General features: G+C 44.6%; 1 protein-coding gene across 7 annotated transcripts in view; it reads left to right on the top strand.

The window, feature by feature from the left end:
- Positions 1-16,881, top strand: part of CPNE8 (copine 8) — a 284,253-nt gene that overhangs the window by 90,418 nt on the left and 176,954 nt on the right. For all 7 annotated transcript variants that reach the window (XR_013348079.1, XM_077835107.1, XM_077835129.1 and 4 more), the window contains one exon: positions 13,761-13,824. Coding sequence is in view for 5 of the 7 variants with exons in the window: in XM_077835107.1 (XP_077691233.1) it covers positions 13,761-13,824 (64 nt within the window). In the remaining 2 variants the exon portion in view is untranslated. The remainder of the gene's footprint in view (positions 1-13,760; positions 13,825-16,881) is intronic.

Raw genomic sequence — 16,881 nt, 5'->3', positions numbered from 1 at the left:
TTCTTTCTTTTCCCCTTAATCAGGCCCTCCCTGAGGGCCTAATTGGCTCAACATTGAGCAGAGTGCTGGTTCAGTTGCTGATTCCCAGCATTCTGTCACATCACAGTAGACCTCATCAACAAGCTCCACACATGCCCCCACCCTAGCGAGGTCACATCTCAAGCTTTTGAGGCACATGGCAGCATACACCTCTGTCACACAGCGTGCCAGATTTTCCCTCTGGCTGCTGCAACACTGCTTAAAATCAGTATACATACCCAAGAAATAATATCAGCACAGACCGACTGGTCACCACCCCTGCAGAAGTCCTATCTTCTGAACGTTGATGGACAGATCCATTCCAAATACACAGCAGAGTTCCATTCTCTGTGTCACTTCCCACCAAGACCGTGATAACAGATGCCTCCGCTCTGGGTTGGGCAGCCCACCATTTAAAAGTTCAAGGGAAATGGTCGCCATAGAAGGCCTGCCTGCATATAAACATAATAGAGTTCAGAGCAACACAATTTGCCTGAACGCCTTTCTATCCTCCTAAGGTCTCACTGTCCAAGTACTCACTGATGACACCAGGGCAACGTGCTACATCAACAAACAGGGAAGGATGAAGTCGTTCCCTCTCTGCCAAGAAGCAATGTACATATAGGAATGGTGGTTACATTACCACATCACACTAGTGTTTATCCATCTGACCAGTCTACAAAACACCCTTGCAAATCACCTCCGCAGACCTTTATACAAATTAGTAAATGGTCGGTCAAAGATCCCATCCTTCTCGATGTACTTCTGAAATGGAAATGACCGTCTTGATATTCACTAGACAGTAGAGCTGGGCAAAACTTTTTGGGTGATAGTTGGTTGGAGTTCAGTTTTAGTCAACCTGAAAGTGTTTGTCAATGTGACACAATAGTTTTGGCTGGGGAAAAGTGTTTTCAGGGTTAGCTTTAACAAAAGTGAGAGAGAGAGAGAGAGAGAGAGGTAGGGGTGTGTGTGAGAGAGAGAGAGAGAGTTAGGTCAGTTGCCTGGGATGGGGGAGATTGAGGTTTTGAATTCCCACTGTGGAGCAGGGACTTGAACTTTGATCTCTCCCCTGCCAGGTAAGTGCCCTAGCCACTAGAATATAGACTATTCCGGGGTGGGATACTTTCAATCTCTCCTACTGAAGCTGTTCTAATTTGTATAAATACTTAAATATTAATTGGGCCAAAGAAAAAGAGTGGGTGGTTCTATAGCGTGGTGATAAAGGCATTCACCTGGGAGGCAGAATATGTGAATTAAAATCCTTCCTCTGAAGTAGGCAGAAAGAAGATTTGAATCCACATCACGTACCTACACCTTGTAGCCACGGTCACCATTTCAGACTTTGGTGGCAGGGAGGCAACTTTAATCATGATTCCAGGGGCTACTGAGGCATCTGAAAACTCTCTAGCTTTTTGGCAGAGAATAACTTAGAAATTAGCTGACAGGAGCACTATATCTAACTCCTATATAAATAAAGAAAATTAAATAACTATTAGACCAGTGGTTCTTAAACTTTTGTATTGGTGACCCCTTTCACACAGCAAGCCTCTGAGTGCGAATTCCCCCCCCCACATAAATTAAAAACACTTTTTTATATTTAACACTGTTATAAAGCTGGAGGCGAAGTGGGGTTTAGGGTGGAAACTGACAACTCGCGACCCCCATGTAATAACCTCACGACCCCCTGAAGGGTCCTAACCCCCAGTTTGAAAAGCCCTGTATTAGACCCACTCAGCTTTAATACTAATATGTTCTGACATCTTGTGCCAAGTCACTTAAGGGACACTGGTAGGGTGACCAGATGAAACGCACAAAATATCGGAAAACATGGGGGAAGCAAAAAAAAAAACAAAAAGTGTCCAAAGCTGCAACATTGGGACCAATGGCGTTCCGACCGTGCATCGGTCGGGACGCAGGACAAAGAACTAAAAATCGGGACAGTGGTTAGGTTTAAAATATTAATGTATATTTTTACTCTGTTACTAACTCTTGAATACAATAATTAAAACAATTGTATAAAAATCTAGATTACTTTCTATCATTTAGTCTACTTACTTTTTGCGGTTCACCAAGCTTGGAATACGTCATTTAACTTTTGGAAACGTCCTATAAGGGCAAGGCCACGTGAGTTTATACTGCACCTGCCTGGGGCTCTAGGGGTGTTAGGCTCTATAAATAATAATAGACTAGAAACTGACTTTTAACAGGAGTGAAACTGACACTTTCAAGTCACTTTCACTTCTGTTTAAAAGTTAGTTGCTTTCCAGAAGGTTCTTAAACACAACACTACAGTGATTGAGTTGTAGTTCTCAGAGGAGAATATTTAAAACCAGACACCAAGAAAATTACACATTTTAAAGTTGAGGAAAAAATTGAGTCTTGTTTATTATTTAGAGTTGGTATGTATGGTTTTTTGTTTTAAGTACCATTCTATGTTTGGACACTGTGTCTCAGTTTCCATTGCAGTAAAATGGGAATAATAATACTTGGCTGCCTGCCATATGGAAGTGTAAGGAGTAGTTTGAGATTTGTGGGGCAGGAGCTGGATCTTCTTAATGGTTTGTAGGGTGCCTAGCACAATGGGGGACTCGTACTGATTAAGGTCTTTGGGCACTACTATAACATAGGTCAGCTGTTGAGATGCCCACTGGTGGTAGCTGAAGGGGACTTAACTGGTAGATGGGATGTTGGTGGAGTACAGATTGATCTGTGTTGGCCAGAAGCACATCCTTCATCCCCCACGAGCTCAGCACCTCTGAGCAGAATTTGAAGCATACCTGTCCTTGAAACTGCAACTGCTAATGAACATGATGGTCCTTCAAGTGCTTGCTCATGTCAATTCCAAGTAGGTGTGTGCGTGCCATGTGCACAGTTGCTGGAAGGTTTTTCCCCTAGTAGTACCTGATGTCTCAGCTCAGGCGCCCCCTGGAGTCGCACCTTCATGGTGCCGCATATAGGGTCCTGCCAACCCGCCGCCTCTCCAGTTCCTTCTTATCACCAGTAGTAGTCATTGGAGCGTTCTCTTCTTTCATTTTCAAGCAATCCCCTAGTGGACTCTAAGTTCTTACCTGTAAATAGTTTAAATAGTTAATAGTTCTTAGTATAGTGTAGTGTATTTTTTTAACCCCTTGTTAGCAGGGGTTCCCTTCATATTCTTAGGGCCGGGGCATGCCTCGGTCCCAGGGGTTTAAGCCGTCTGGGGTTGGCCAGAAGCTGATGCCAAGAGGCAACCCACACACATCCTGCTTGAAGTGTCTGGGGGAATCCCATCAAATGAATAGTTGCAAAATCTGCAGAGGATTCTGCCCCGGCAGCAAGAAGGAGAGTGACCACAGGCTGAAGCCATTGCTGATGGAGGCAGCCCTGTGGCCGCAGTCGGAGTCAAGCCCCATGGATCCGGCACCTCGTTCTTCAGCACTGGTGTGCAGCGCACCAGCCTCGATCAGGGATGTGGCACTGAGAAAGGACTCTGGGGTCACCAGCATCATTGACTCCAGGCCCACGCTGGTCTGTTGAGCCGCCACCTGTGGAAGAGGGTCAAGTGGAGGACTTAGATCTCCCCTCCACACCAGAGACCTTTGAGGCAGCCAGGGATCTGATAGCCCTGGCGGGCCTGCACTCTCCCAACCAGCATGAGAGGTCATCAGTCCTGAAGCCTCCAGCACTGCAAAGACTGCCGGTGCCATCCCAGGAGCAAGTTGGCAATCATGTCTCTGCTCACCCTCTCCCCAGCACTGTCCAGCACCGCTCCACCATCGTCTCTGCGCTTGGACTCCTCTGCAGATTTGGAGGTGGAGCCCTATGTCTCCAGGAATAGCTGGCACGGAGGGCAGAGACATCCCCAGAGACTGGAGATGGCACAGTCCTTTCCACCCGTGCCATGGCCAGTGCAGTGGCAGATGCCAGCGCAGTAGCCCTTTTGGACCCTGTGGACATACCATCAATCCCAGGGTTCCTTTTCAATCCTTCTTGGTTGCATCAGATGGATGAGCGCCATCCAGGATGCTGCCAGCACCGTGGATGACATAGTTGTTGGCACTGCAGTCGGCACCACAGTCTGCACCGAGATGGGCGCAGTTACAGATAACTGGGAATGCTTCAAGGAACCGGACGGGCAAGAAGGCCCTGTACTGGCCCGGGTTTCCTCCTCATCCTTCCCCGATGAGGCAGTAGCGGGAACATAGGTTCCTGGCCCACCGGATAGTTGAGCCCATCTGGAACTCCTAAAAAGGGTGTACGAATATCTCTTTACGTGCCCCCCACTGGACTTGGTGGTGGTAGCGGCGGTGGTCAACGAGCGGGAGAGGCGTGGTAACAGGAACCCACTTCCCGGGCAAAGGACACAAAGAAGCTGGATCTCTTTTGGAGGAAGGTGCATTCCACTGGAGGGCTCTAGCTTCACTTTGTGAACCAGCGGGGAATCCTCAAGTCTCTATAATTTTTAATCCTGGGACGCAATTTAAAATTTGAAATTTAAGGAGTTTGTGCCAGCAGACTCCAAGTCTGAGTTCTTGGCCTTGGTTGGCGAGGGCAAGGCTATGGCAAGACCTCATTGCAGGCCTCAATGTACTCAGCAGACTCAGTAAACCGCACTATGTCTTCGGGGATTGCAATGCTTTGTTGCTCCTGGCTTCTGGCCTACCGGAGGAGATTAAACAGACTATTCAGGATCTCCCTTTTGAGAGCTCCATCTTGTTTTCAGAGAAAACTGACCCAAAGCTGAATAGCTTAAGACTCTCAAGCCACTCTCAAATCTCTGGGGCATCACACACCCGCCACACAGCACAAGCATTTTAAATCCCTGCCTATGCCGCGCCCATATCAGGGGCATTCTAGGCGGGACTTCTATAGAAGAAGGGGCAGAAGCCATTGGCATCACCAGTCTCAACCCCCTAACAGCCAGGGGTCGGGATCGTTAAGACAACCCCCAGGTCCTAGGCAGACTTTTTGAAGATGTGTCTGGGGGCGATACACCAACGCAAATTCTGGATCTGTTACTACTCTTTTTGGCCCATCTATCTCATTCCTACGATGGGTGGTCCCAAATTACCTGTGGTTATACCCATCCTAGGTCTGTGCAACCTCAACAGGTTCATGAAGAAACTAAAGTTTTGTATGGTCTCTTTGGCCACCATCATCCCATTCCTGGATCCAGGGGATTGGTATGCCACCCTCAACTTGAAGGACACATACTTCCACATTTCCATAATCCTGCCCTACAGGAGGTTCCTAAGTTTTGTAGCATTCACTAACAATTTCATAGTCCTCCCTTTTGGCCTGTCATCGGCCCCTTGGGTATTCACCAAATGCACGTCAGTTGTAGCCGCCTTCCTGAGGAAAAGGCACGTTCAGGTATTCCCTTACCTGGACGACTGGTTGGTCAAGGGCTGTTCCAGGATGCAAGTGGAACAACAGGTCAATTTGATAAGGTCCACATTCGACAGATTGGGTCTCTTGCTGAATGTGCAAAAGTTGACTAACCCCCACTCGGAGATTAGAGTTCACAGGGGTGGTGTTAGACTCAAGGCAAGCCGGGGCTTTCGTACCACAGTCCCGTTTTCAAGCTATGCACGACATTATACAAGACCTCAGGCAATACCCCATGACTACTGCTGGACTACAAGGAATTGCTTAAAACTCCTCTGGCACATGACATTTTGCATGTATGTAGTGCAATGCGCGAGGCTCAGATCTCTCCAGGCCTGGCTAGCATCAGTGTATTGACTGGGCAGACAGAGTCTGGACAGAGTAGTCACACTCTCACTGCTGGTTCTCAAGACTCTTCAGTGGTGAGTCGACATGTGAATGGTGTGCGCAGGCATCCCTTTCTCCAAACAGCACCCTTTGCTGTGTCTGGTTACTGATGCATCAGCAGTAGGGTGGGGAGCACACCTCAGAGAGCACAGAACTCAGGGCTTCTGGTCTCCAGCAGAGCTGTCGCTTCTATCAGCTCTCTGATACTGATGTGCAGTTCATCTGGACCACCTGTTTTACGCATTCCCACCTATCCCGCTCGTTCACAAGGTCCTCCTCAAGATCCGCAGAATCAGTGATATTGATGGTTCCAGCCTGGTCCTGCCAGCATTGGTACACCATCCTGTTGGAGTTATTAGTGGACAGCCCAATCGCCCTACTTTAGTTCCGGATCTGATCACCCAGCATCGTGGCCGGCCCCCGCATCCCAAATCTCGAATCTCTTCTCCTCACGGCTTAGAAGCTGCATGGTTAAACCCAATAGAGCTCATATGCTCAGATCATATTAGGGAGATACTCCTTGGCAGTAGGAAATCATCCACCAGGGCTACCTACTTAGCCAAGTGGAAGAGATTCTCGATTTGGTGTTTGCAGAGCCATACCTCTCCGACGCAATCTTCAACACCCTTTATCTTGGACTACCTGCTAAATTTGAAGCAGCAGGCTTGTCACTCTCATCAATAAAGGTTCACCTGGCTGCCATTTCGGCATTCCACCCAGGAGAGGCAGGCTGCTTGGCCTTTGCTAACCCAATGGTGCTGCGTTTTCTTAAAGGACTGGATATGCTGTACCCACAGGATCGGCAACCAACCCTGGCTTGGGACCTTAATCTGGTGCCCCCAAGGCAGATAGGGCCTCCATTCAAGCCCTTGGCGACATGCTCGCTGCTCTATGGATCATGGAAGGTAGCTTTCCTGGTTGCAATAACTTCAGCTAGAAGAGTATCCGAGCTCAAGGCCCTCACATCTGACCCTCCGTATACCATCTTTTACAAGGATAAGGTGCAACTTTGACCGCACCTGGCCTTTCTCCCTCCGGTCGTCTTGCATTTTCATGCCAACCTAGACATCTTTCTCCCAGTTTTTTTTCCTGAAGCCTCACGCTAATAATCAGGAGCAGAGGCTCCATTCCCTGGACATTTGGCATGCATTGGCTTTTTATATTGAGCAAACAAAGCTGTTTTGTAAATTGAACCAGCTGTTTGTGGAGGTGGTGGTGGACAGGATGAAGGGCCTCCCAGTGTCCTCCCAAAGGGTATCATCATGGATCATCCAAGCATGCTAAGATCTGGCAAACAAAGATACCTGCCCCCGCGCTGACTGCTCATTCCACTAGGGCTCAGTCTTCCTCGGTGGCTTTCCTGGCCCAAGTCCCAATCCAGGAATGTCTGTAGAACGGCAATGTGGTCCTCGGTCCGCACTTTTACTTCTCATTATGCCATTACCCAGCATGCCAGGAACAATGCAGCATTCGGCAAAGCGGTGCTTCAGTCAGCAATTCCATGAACTCCAACCCCGCCTCCTAAGTAAAGCTTGGGAGTCACCTACTTGGAATCGACATGAGCAAGCACTTAAAGAAGAAAAAACAGTTACCTACCACTCGTAACCGTTGTTCTTCAAGATGTGTTGCTTATGTCCATTTCAAGACCCACCCGCCTTCACCTCTGTCAGAGTAATCTGTCAAGAAGGAACTGGAGAGGTGGCAGGTTGGCAGGGCAGGGCCCTATATGCAGCTTCATGAAGGCATGACTCCAGAGGGCACCTGAGCCAACCCTAAAGGTACTGTTAGGGGAAAAACCTTCTGGCATCCGATGAAGTGAGCTGTAGCTCACGAAAGCTTATGCTCAAATAAATTGGTTAGTCTCTAAGGTGCCACAAGTACTTCTTTTCTTCTGGCGACTGTGCACCTACTTGGAATGGACATGAGCAACACATCTTGAATTACAAGAGGTAGGTAACCATTTTTTCTGGACCAGAAGGGTCTGTCACTGGTCTCTTCCCAGGGATAGGTGAGGGTGCTTCCTGCTCCTCTGAGGGCAAACAGACCCCCAAGACCCACTTAGCTGTTCCTAGCCCTCCACCCTTTTTCAGCTCCCCCTCCTTCAGGATCCTTGCCCCAGGGACTGTTCCCCCTCAGCTGCTCCTCCTATGCTCACTGGCCCCTCCCTCAGGGGAAAGACCTGTTCGCTCACCTCTCCTTTCCCCTGGAGACTTTCTCCCCTTTCCAAACCTACTGGCCCCCCCAAGTTCCAACACCCCCACCACTGGTGGCCGTGTGCTCTCTCTCTCCTTCCCATTGCTATCAAGGGGGACCCTGTGCTCCCTCCAGCATTGGAGGCCATCTGCTTCTCCCCCCCCCCACCATTGGGTACCCTATACTCCCACCACCACCAGTGGGGCCCCTGTGTTCCTCCCCTCCTACTCACCCCCACCAAAGGGTACCTTATGCTTTTACCACTACCACAGGGTACCCTATGCTCCCGCTCCCACTCTGACTGACCTCTTTGCGTGCTCCACCCCCAGAGGCACTGCTCACTGCCTCGCTACTATTGGTTAGGAGGATTGTCACTCCGTATAGTCTCAGCTAGTGATTGGTGGAGGTAGACAACGGGGCAGGGTGGGTGAGCTAGCATGGCAGAGGAAATTGACCAGAAGAGCCCCAGCTCCTGGAGAAGGGGACCTGGCTGCATGGTACTGCAGTGTACACCACGAGCAGACCTCTGGTATGAAACTGGGCGGGGGGGTGTCAGGTGCCCCACTGCCCTCTGTAAATGGCATCTCTGGTTATAGCATTGTTCTCTCTGGCCCAGTGAACAGTTTCACTAGGAGGGACTGTGAGCAAAATAGACTATAGCCTGATGGTTAAGATGCCCATCTGGCAGGGGGAAGTCCTAATGGACTTGAGTTTGAAGTCCCTGCTAAAGAGAGGGGATTCAAACCTGAGTCTCCCATATCCCAGGAAATGCCCTAACCACTGGACTACACACACACATTTGTTGGCCTGAAACAGATTTCCAGTTTGCTGACAAATTCCAAACATTTTCAGAACAGAAAATATTTTTTGATTTTTTTTTTAAAGTTTGTGGGCCAATCTGAAAAATCAATTATCTGTCCAGCTCTACTAGACAGTACTGCTTGTACTCTATCTCTAAAGACTCTGTATTGTCTTCGCTCAGACTGCTCACAGGAATGGAGATCCACACAGGATAGGGTAAACTAAACAGGGTTTATTTACAAGAGCATTTATATACAAATTCATATTCTGGCCTAAGCAGCCCAGCTCACTGCGTTGGCATACCTGCTGTCTTGCTCTTGCTGTCTGTCTCTCAGAGGTGGCCAATACAAGAGAGTCATTTCCCGTGCCTGTCTTAAAGGGAGAATGCACCAGTTCTCTAACCACGCTTGAAGACCATACAGAGTGTTTCTGCTTTGATCTTGCAGTTCTGTAGTTCTGTTTCCAAGGGAGTCCTGTCACTCGCACTTTCTGGAATTTCTGTTTCTTCAGCATGTCCCTCCACTGAGTTGATACGATTTTTGGAATGGTTTTTCTGGTGGTTGGGTCATTTTCTACATCTTCGCAGCTTTTTATTGGTGAAGGCTGATGTGTTTGGGAGGTAATTTTTACCTCTTATTTCAAAAAAGCAAACAAAAAAAACCCACAAAAACCTTTTTCCTTGATGGCATTTGTCTTTGTTCTTTCAGCCATTTTAGTAGTTACTATATAATGTTTTCCTTTGGACATCCTTGAGCTCATTGCTTTCAAGGAGTAAGAATTTTGCACAGATATCTTCAGAGGACAGAAAATGACTTAGATTCCATTTTGTTTCATTAGAGATATAATCTTGCAAGATTCTCACTCTCCCATCTCCCCTCAGAGTTTGGAGTGTGGTATATTTGTTCGTTAGTTACTGATTATGTTATGTATGTACATGTACTGAGTTTATTATTTCTGCTTTTGAGGCCTGATTTTTCAAATAGATGGTGATTGGCTTAATTTGAGGGAGGTCAGTCACAAACTAATTGTAATGTTCAAGCCAGTAGTTGTAGGTGCAGGTAAGAAGTGTGTGGAGTAGAGGTTGGCTCACACCCTTAAGAGACAATAGTACGTTTAGGCAGTTTCACCTATATCAAACTTAGATGCTGAAACCCAGGAGTGAGAATCTTGCAAGATGATATATTCCAAGAATCAGAACCCTTTACTACTTATGAAATTCATTTTAGAGAGAATTAACTGGATTAATGAAAATTCTGAGGGGGGGAATAATTAGTTTTTTGACTTTACAAAGAGCTAATTAATTTTGACTAAAACATTTTTGTATTAATGTTTTTAAACTAGTACAATTATATAACTAAAAGAGACAGAGCGTGTGTGTGTGTGTGTGTTTGTGTGTGTGTGTGTGTGTGTGTGTGTTTCCTGTGCCAGAGAGAATTTATTCCTTTTCTCTCAAATGTGGAATCCACACTTCAGAATACAATGATATACAGGATGGGCAATTTTCAGCCTCAGGTTGATGACAAATTTAAGATCAGATGCCTCCTTGAGCCAAGATGGCTAGAATTGGTTACTGTGTGATGCAGCAGAAAGGGCAGATTTCCAATTTTTCATTAGAATACAGAACTTCTTGTCCTACAAAAAATATTTAAGTATCAAGCCTAAAATATTGTCACATGGTATGAAAAGATATTTTAAGGTCTGTGTGTATTTCAAGGATTACTTTTTAAAAATTTCCTTTCCTTCAAAGCCTGTTTAGTTAAACTCAGGCTGCTTGGAGATCTTGGTTTTACAGGAGAGGGTTATGAAAACTGGTTTCAATGAAAGTTTAACATTGTAAGACATTTCTAAATGATCTTTTCCGTAAAATGGCGAATTATAGGGGCATTCCCACTAATTGAATATGGTGCCTGTGATGTCAATCTACAGAACTATGTTGAAAAGCTTTGTCCATTGGAGAGGCATGACTGTTCTCATACAAAGGTGTTGTCATTGCTGTACTCCAGTAAGAGAATTTACCTCCCAGCTGCCTCACTTCCTCTGCCACCACTGCAAAGAGCAAATCAGACTTTATATTTGTGTCCTCAAGACTAGGTTTTTCCTTAAGTAGTTTGCATAGAGTAGTATACGATAGTTTACTTGTCCCTTTTGGCATCATAAGGCCTTCAAGAGGTGTGGTGATCATACCAGAGACTGATACCCACATCCATTGTCTTCTGTGTCTGGATGAGACTTAGTAACTCAGTGCATTTTTTGCCACATCTTCACTCCCCGTACCACGAGGAGGAGACACTTGAGATTTATTGGCTTGGATAAAATTAAAATAGTGACTATTAAGGCTCATGTTTTATGGTATAAACTGATCACAGGCAAGAGTCAGAAAGAAATTACCCATGTATGGTATAGTATTGTGCAAATAAGTGAATGCTGAGTATTTACACCTACCTCTGAACCATCTGGCACTGGCTACTGTCAAACAAGATGTCTGTCCTTTATATTCTTAATTAATATAGCTCTCTGGTATAAGAATCTATTCTGTACCTTTCCCCCCATAAAAACAATATATTATTTCTAGGGCTGTCGATGAATCGCAGTTAACTCACGCGATTAACTCAAAAAATTAATCCCGAATAATCGCAGTTTTAATTCCAATTGAAAATTATTAATAAAGTGCTCACTTCATATTATTTTTATTACAAATATTTGCACTGTAAAAATTATAAACAAAAAATAGCATTTTTCAATTCACCTCATACAAGTACTGCAGTGCAATCTCTTTATTGTGAAAGTGCAACTTACGTAGATTTTTTTTTTTTGTTACATAACTGCACTCAATAACAAAACAATGTAAAACTTTAGAGCCTACAAGTCCACTCAGTCCTACTTTTTGTTCAGCCGATCACTCGGACAAACAAGTTTTGGTTATATTTGCGGGAGATAGTGCTGCCCACTTCTAGTTTTACAATGTCACCTGAAAGTGAGAACAGGCATTAGCATAACATTGTTGTAGCCGGCGTCACAAGATATTTACATGCCAGATATGCTGAAGATTCATATGTCCCTTCATGCTTCAATCACCATTCCAGAGTACATGCATCCATGCAGATGACGAGTTCTGCTCGATAATGATCCAAAGCAGCACAGACCAGCACATGTTCATTTTCATAACCTGAGTCAGATGCCACCAAAAGAAGGTTGATTTTCTTTTTTGGTGGTTCAGGTTCTATAGTTTCCACAATGGAGTGTTGCTCTTTTAAAACTTCCAAAACATGCTCCACATCTCGTCCCTCTCAGACTTCGGCTTTTTAAACCTACGGTCAATTGCAATAGCTATCTTTAGAAATCTAACATTGGTACCTTCTTTTCATTTTGTCAAATCTGCAGTGATAATGTTCTTAAAATGAACAACAACATGTTCTGGGTCATCATCCAAGACTGCTAAAACATGAAATATATGGCAGAATGTGGGTAAAACAGAGCAGGAGACATATAATTCTCCCCTAGGGAGTTGAGTCACAAATTTAATTAAGGTTTCAGAGTAGTAGCCATGTTAGTCTGTATCTGCAAAAAGAAAAGGAGTACTTGTGGCACCTTAGAGACTAACAAATTTATTTGAGCATAAGCTTTCGTGAGCTACAGCTCACTTTTAATTTTTTTCGTGAGCATCGTCAGCATGGAAGCATGTCCTCTGGAATGGTGGCCAAAGCATGAAGGGGCATACAAATGTTTAGCATATCTGGCAGGTAAATACCATGCAATGCCGGCTACAAAAGTGCCATGCGAACGCCTGTCTCACTTTCAGGTGACGTAAATAAGAGGGCACCATTATCTCCTGTAAATGTAAACAAACTTGTTTGTCTTCACGACTGGATGAACAAGAATTAGGACTGAGTGGACTTGTAGGCACCAAATGTTTTTACATTGTTTTATTTTTGAATGCAGTTCCTTTTTTGCATAATTGTATATTTGTAAGTTCAACTTTCATGATAAAGAGATTGCACTACATACTTGTATTAGGTTATTTGAAAAATACTATTTATTTTGTTTTTTACAGTGCAAATATTTATAATAAAAATAAATAGAAAGTGAGCACTGTACATTTTCTATTCGGTGTTGTAATTGAAATCAATATATTTGAAAATGTAGAAAACATCAAAAATATCTAAATAAATGGTATTCTATTATTTTTTAACAGCGCGCTTATTCACAATTAATTTTTTTAATCACTTGACAGCCCTAATTATTTCTTCTCTCTTGCTAATTTTTTTAGTTTGTTGCATTAAAAGTTATTTTATAGGTACTGCTGCTAACATAAGGGTAGTAATTATACATAACTAAGCACTTTGTAGTAAGACGTCACAAAATAAAGGCATTTCATTATCTTCCAAATTGTTTTTGGAGTTTTGTTCAAACAAATTTCTCATGAAACAGTACACCTTTTAAGAAACTGTTGAATTGCAGTTTTTTCCAACTTCTCAGGAGCTCTTTTGTTTAGCACGCATGGTAGAAGAGTTGAAATGGCCATCCTGTTGCATCTGAAGATTTTTTGCTCTCTCTTCTCTAATTTATAGCTCTAAACTAATTATTTTATCAAATAAATAAAATTCCATTTACCACATTGCCAAGGTACTCTCTCACTTTCTTTGAGTCTGTTCATTGTCTTTAACCCCAATCCTTGCACAGCACAGTTGGGAGACAAACACTTGTGTTTTAAGGTACCAATTATACTATTTAAAATACAAGAAGGCCAAGTCCTCTTTGAGTAGTCTGACCAGCAATGGCACATGCTAGTGTTCAGCTTGAGTTAGCTGTAGCCTGTCTCATGGAAGATATTAATTAATGGCTTTATACCTAGCCATGAAATACAAATTATTTAAGCTTTCCTTTATGATAAGACACTTAAAATCATGTCTGTGGAATTTTGGCTGCTGGCATGGGAAGTTTTCGCTAAATAATATTAAATCATTCTGAGGTATATATTTGCTGTTTGTTTTCAGAGGAATTCCAGGGAAGAAATGTGGAACAATCATACTGACAGCAGAGGAGCTGAACTGTTGCAGGGTAAGTGAATGTTTGCACTGTTTCTTAAACAATTTGGTTTTTTGGTACTAATGTAACCTGATATTAGACCAGTTTTTTAAAGATACAGTTTACAATGGGGTAAAAGAAATAGGAACACAATTACCTTTTTATGAAATCCTAGAGCAATTCATTATTTATTGCTTCACTTAATTGTTCTTTTCAGTTACTATTAACCTGAATAGTAGAGAGAGAGGTGAAGAACAATTTGGAGCACAGCAAAGTTCATATTAAACCTACTCTTATTGTTCCCCAAATTAATCAATATGACCCTCCTCTTGGGGTATGTCTACACTACAAAATTAGGTCGATTTTATAAAAGTCAATTTTTAGAAACCGATTTTATGCAGTCATAGAATATCAGGGTTGGAAGGGACCTCAAGAAGTCATCTAGTCCAACCCCCTGCTCAAAGCAGGACCAATCCCCAACTAAATCATCCAGTCGATTGCGTATGTCCACACTAATCGCATTAAATTGGTGGAATGCATCCTCACTACCGTGGCTAGCATCGACTTACAGAGCGGTGTTCCCGCAGTCTCCGCTGCCCATTGGAATTCTGGGTTAAACTCCCAATGCCTGATGGGGCAAAAACATTGTCACGAGTGGTTTTGGGTACATGTCATCAGGTCTCCCTCTCTCCCTCCCTCCATGAAAATAACAGCAGACAATCGTTTTGTGCCTTTTTTCCTGGGTTACCTGTGCAGATGCCATACCACAGCAAGCATGGAGCCTGCTCACCTCACTGTCACTGTACGTCTCCTGGGTGCTGCTGGCAGACAAGGTACTGCATTGCTACACAGCAGCAGCTCCTTGCCTTTGCAGCAGATAGTGCAGTAGGACTGATAACCATCATATGTCTCCTGTGTGCTCCTGGCAGACCTCAGTGAGGTCGACGGGCGCCTGGACAGACATGGCTATTCTCCTCTTAGAGCACCGAATGGGAGACAGAGACTCCAGGTCATTCTCTTCTTTGATTTTCGTCTCATGGAGATTGAGTCCTACCTGGAATGTCATGCGAGCTGGAGGCTTCTGCCTCAGGCTGCTCTCCCAGCCGGCAGCACCGCGCGGTTGCACCTACCCCAGCCTACCCCTTGCTCCCTTGGCTCATGAAGCCTGGACAGCAGTAAGGAGCAGTTCAACTATAGGCTGAGTAAGTGCAGAATGGTGGTAGAATGTGCCTTTGGATGTTTAAAAGCTCGCTGGCGCTGTTGGCTGACTAGGTCAGACCTCAGCACAACCAACATTCCCATTGTTATTGTTGCTTGCTGTGTGCTCCATAATATCTGTGAGAGTAAGGGGGAGATGTTTATGGCGGGGTGGGAGGTTGAGGCAAATCCCCTGGCGTCCGATTTTGAGCAGCCAGACACCAGGGTGATTAGAAGAGCACAGCAAAGCATGCTGTGCATCTGAGAGGCTTTGAAAACCAGTTTCATGACTGGCCAGGCTTCAGTGTGACAGTTGTATGTATTTCTTCTTGATGCAAACCCACCCCCTTTGTTGATTTTAATTCCCTGTAAGCCAACCCCCCCCCCTTCAAAATAAAGTAACTATTTTTTTGAAACCATGCATTCTTTCTTCATTATTATTTTTTTAAAAAAATGAGATAATAGACAAGGTAGCCCAGGTGGCGTGGAAAGGACAAGGCCACGTTGTTTATTGTAGCCACACTAAAAATCAAACTGTTTGAGTGACAGCCTTCTGTTGCTTGGGCCATCCTCTGGAGTGGAGTGGCTAGGTGCCCGGAGCCTCCCCCCACATGAGGAGAGTATGGAACATGGGGAGGAGAATAGGTGGTTATACAGTGGATGCAGGGGGGGTCTGTGCTCTTGTTGGCTTTCCTGCAGCTCCAACAAACGCTTCATCATGTCCGTTTGCTCCCCCAGCAGGTGCTGCTTCATGTCCATTTGCTCCCCCACTAGCCTCAGCATCGCGTCCTGCCTCCGCTCTTCGCACTCACTTAATTCTTTCCTGGCCTCTGCCACTGAATGCCTTCATGCATTAAGCTGTGCCCTATCAGTGCGGGAGGACTGCATGAGCTCAGAAAACATGTAATCATGAGTGCGGTTTTTTCGCCTTCTAATCTATGATAGCCTCAGGGATGGAGATGATAGGGAGAGCGTAGAAACAGTCTATGCGCTACGATTCTGGGGGGACTGCATGGTCACCTGTGCTGCTGAGTTTGCCACGCTGATCAAACAGGAAATGAAATTCAAAATTTCCCTGGGCTTTTCCTGTGTACCTGACTAGTACATCGGAGTTCAAAGCGCTGTCCAGAGCGGTCACAATGGAGCACTCTGGGATAGCTCCTGGAGGCAAATACCGTCAATTTGCATCTGCACTACCCCAAATTTGACCCAGCAAGGTCGATTTTAGCGCTTTTCCCCTCGTCGGGGAGGAGTACAGAAGTCAATTTTAAGAGCCCTTTAGGTCGACGGAATGGGGTTCGTTATGTGAACGCAATCATTTTTTTAATTGACCTAACACGGCTAAATTTGATCTAACCCCATCGTGTAGACCAGGCCTTAGTTTCTTAATCCCCAAATGCTAGTAAACTATGTGAGTTATGGGGTTATATGTCCATTATGAGATTTTTTTTTTGAGAGAGAGAGAGACGTGAGTAGCAAGAACAGCAACAAGCAAAAGAAATCTTTGTAATTTTAGCTTTGTAATTCAGAGTTTGTCTGTTTTGTACTTAATGTGTGGCTAAAACAGTTTAAAAAAAGTTTATTGGAATAAATAATATCTTGTATGAAAAGGAATAGCTCCAAAAGAGAGGCTAAATTTAAAAAGATTGTCCCAGCCCAGTGATACTCGTGAGCGTCTAAATGTGGAAAAGCTGTAGGGACCAGGGAAGGAAGGGGAGAGAGTGAGGAGAGATTATTGTTATGGATAACAAGGAATGATTGATTCCTGAAGGGAGTTTTGAGGAGATTGCTAAATAGAAGGATGGTGTTTACTGGAAAGAAAGTGAGAGAGTTTTCCAAGTGTAAGTGGTAACATAAGAGAAGATACAAAGTCAAGAAAGGAAAAACTAAGTG

The sequence above is a fragment of the Eretmochelys imbricata genome, chromosome 1 (assembly GCF_965152235.1).
Source record: "Eretmochelys imbricata isolate rEreImb1 chromosome 1, rEreImb1.hap1, whole genome shotgun sequence".
Lineage (NCBI taxonomy): Eukaryota > Metazoa > Chordata > Testudines > Cheloniidae > Eretmochelys > Eretmochelys imbricata.
This window is presented reverse-complemented; position numbering and strand designations above follow the sequence as displayed.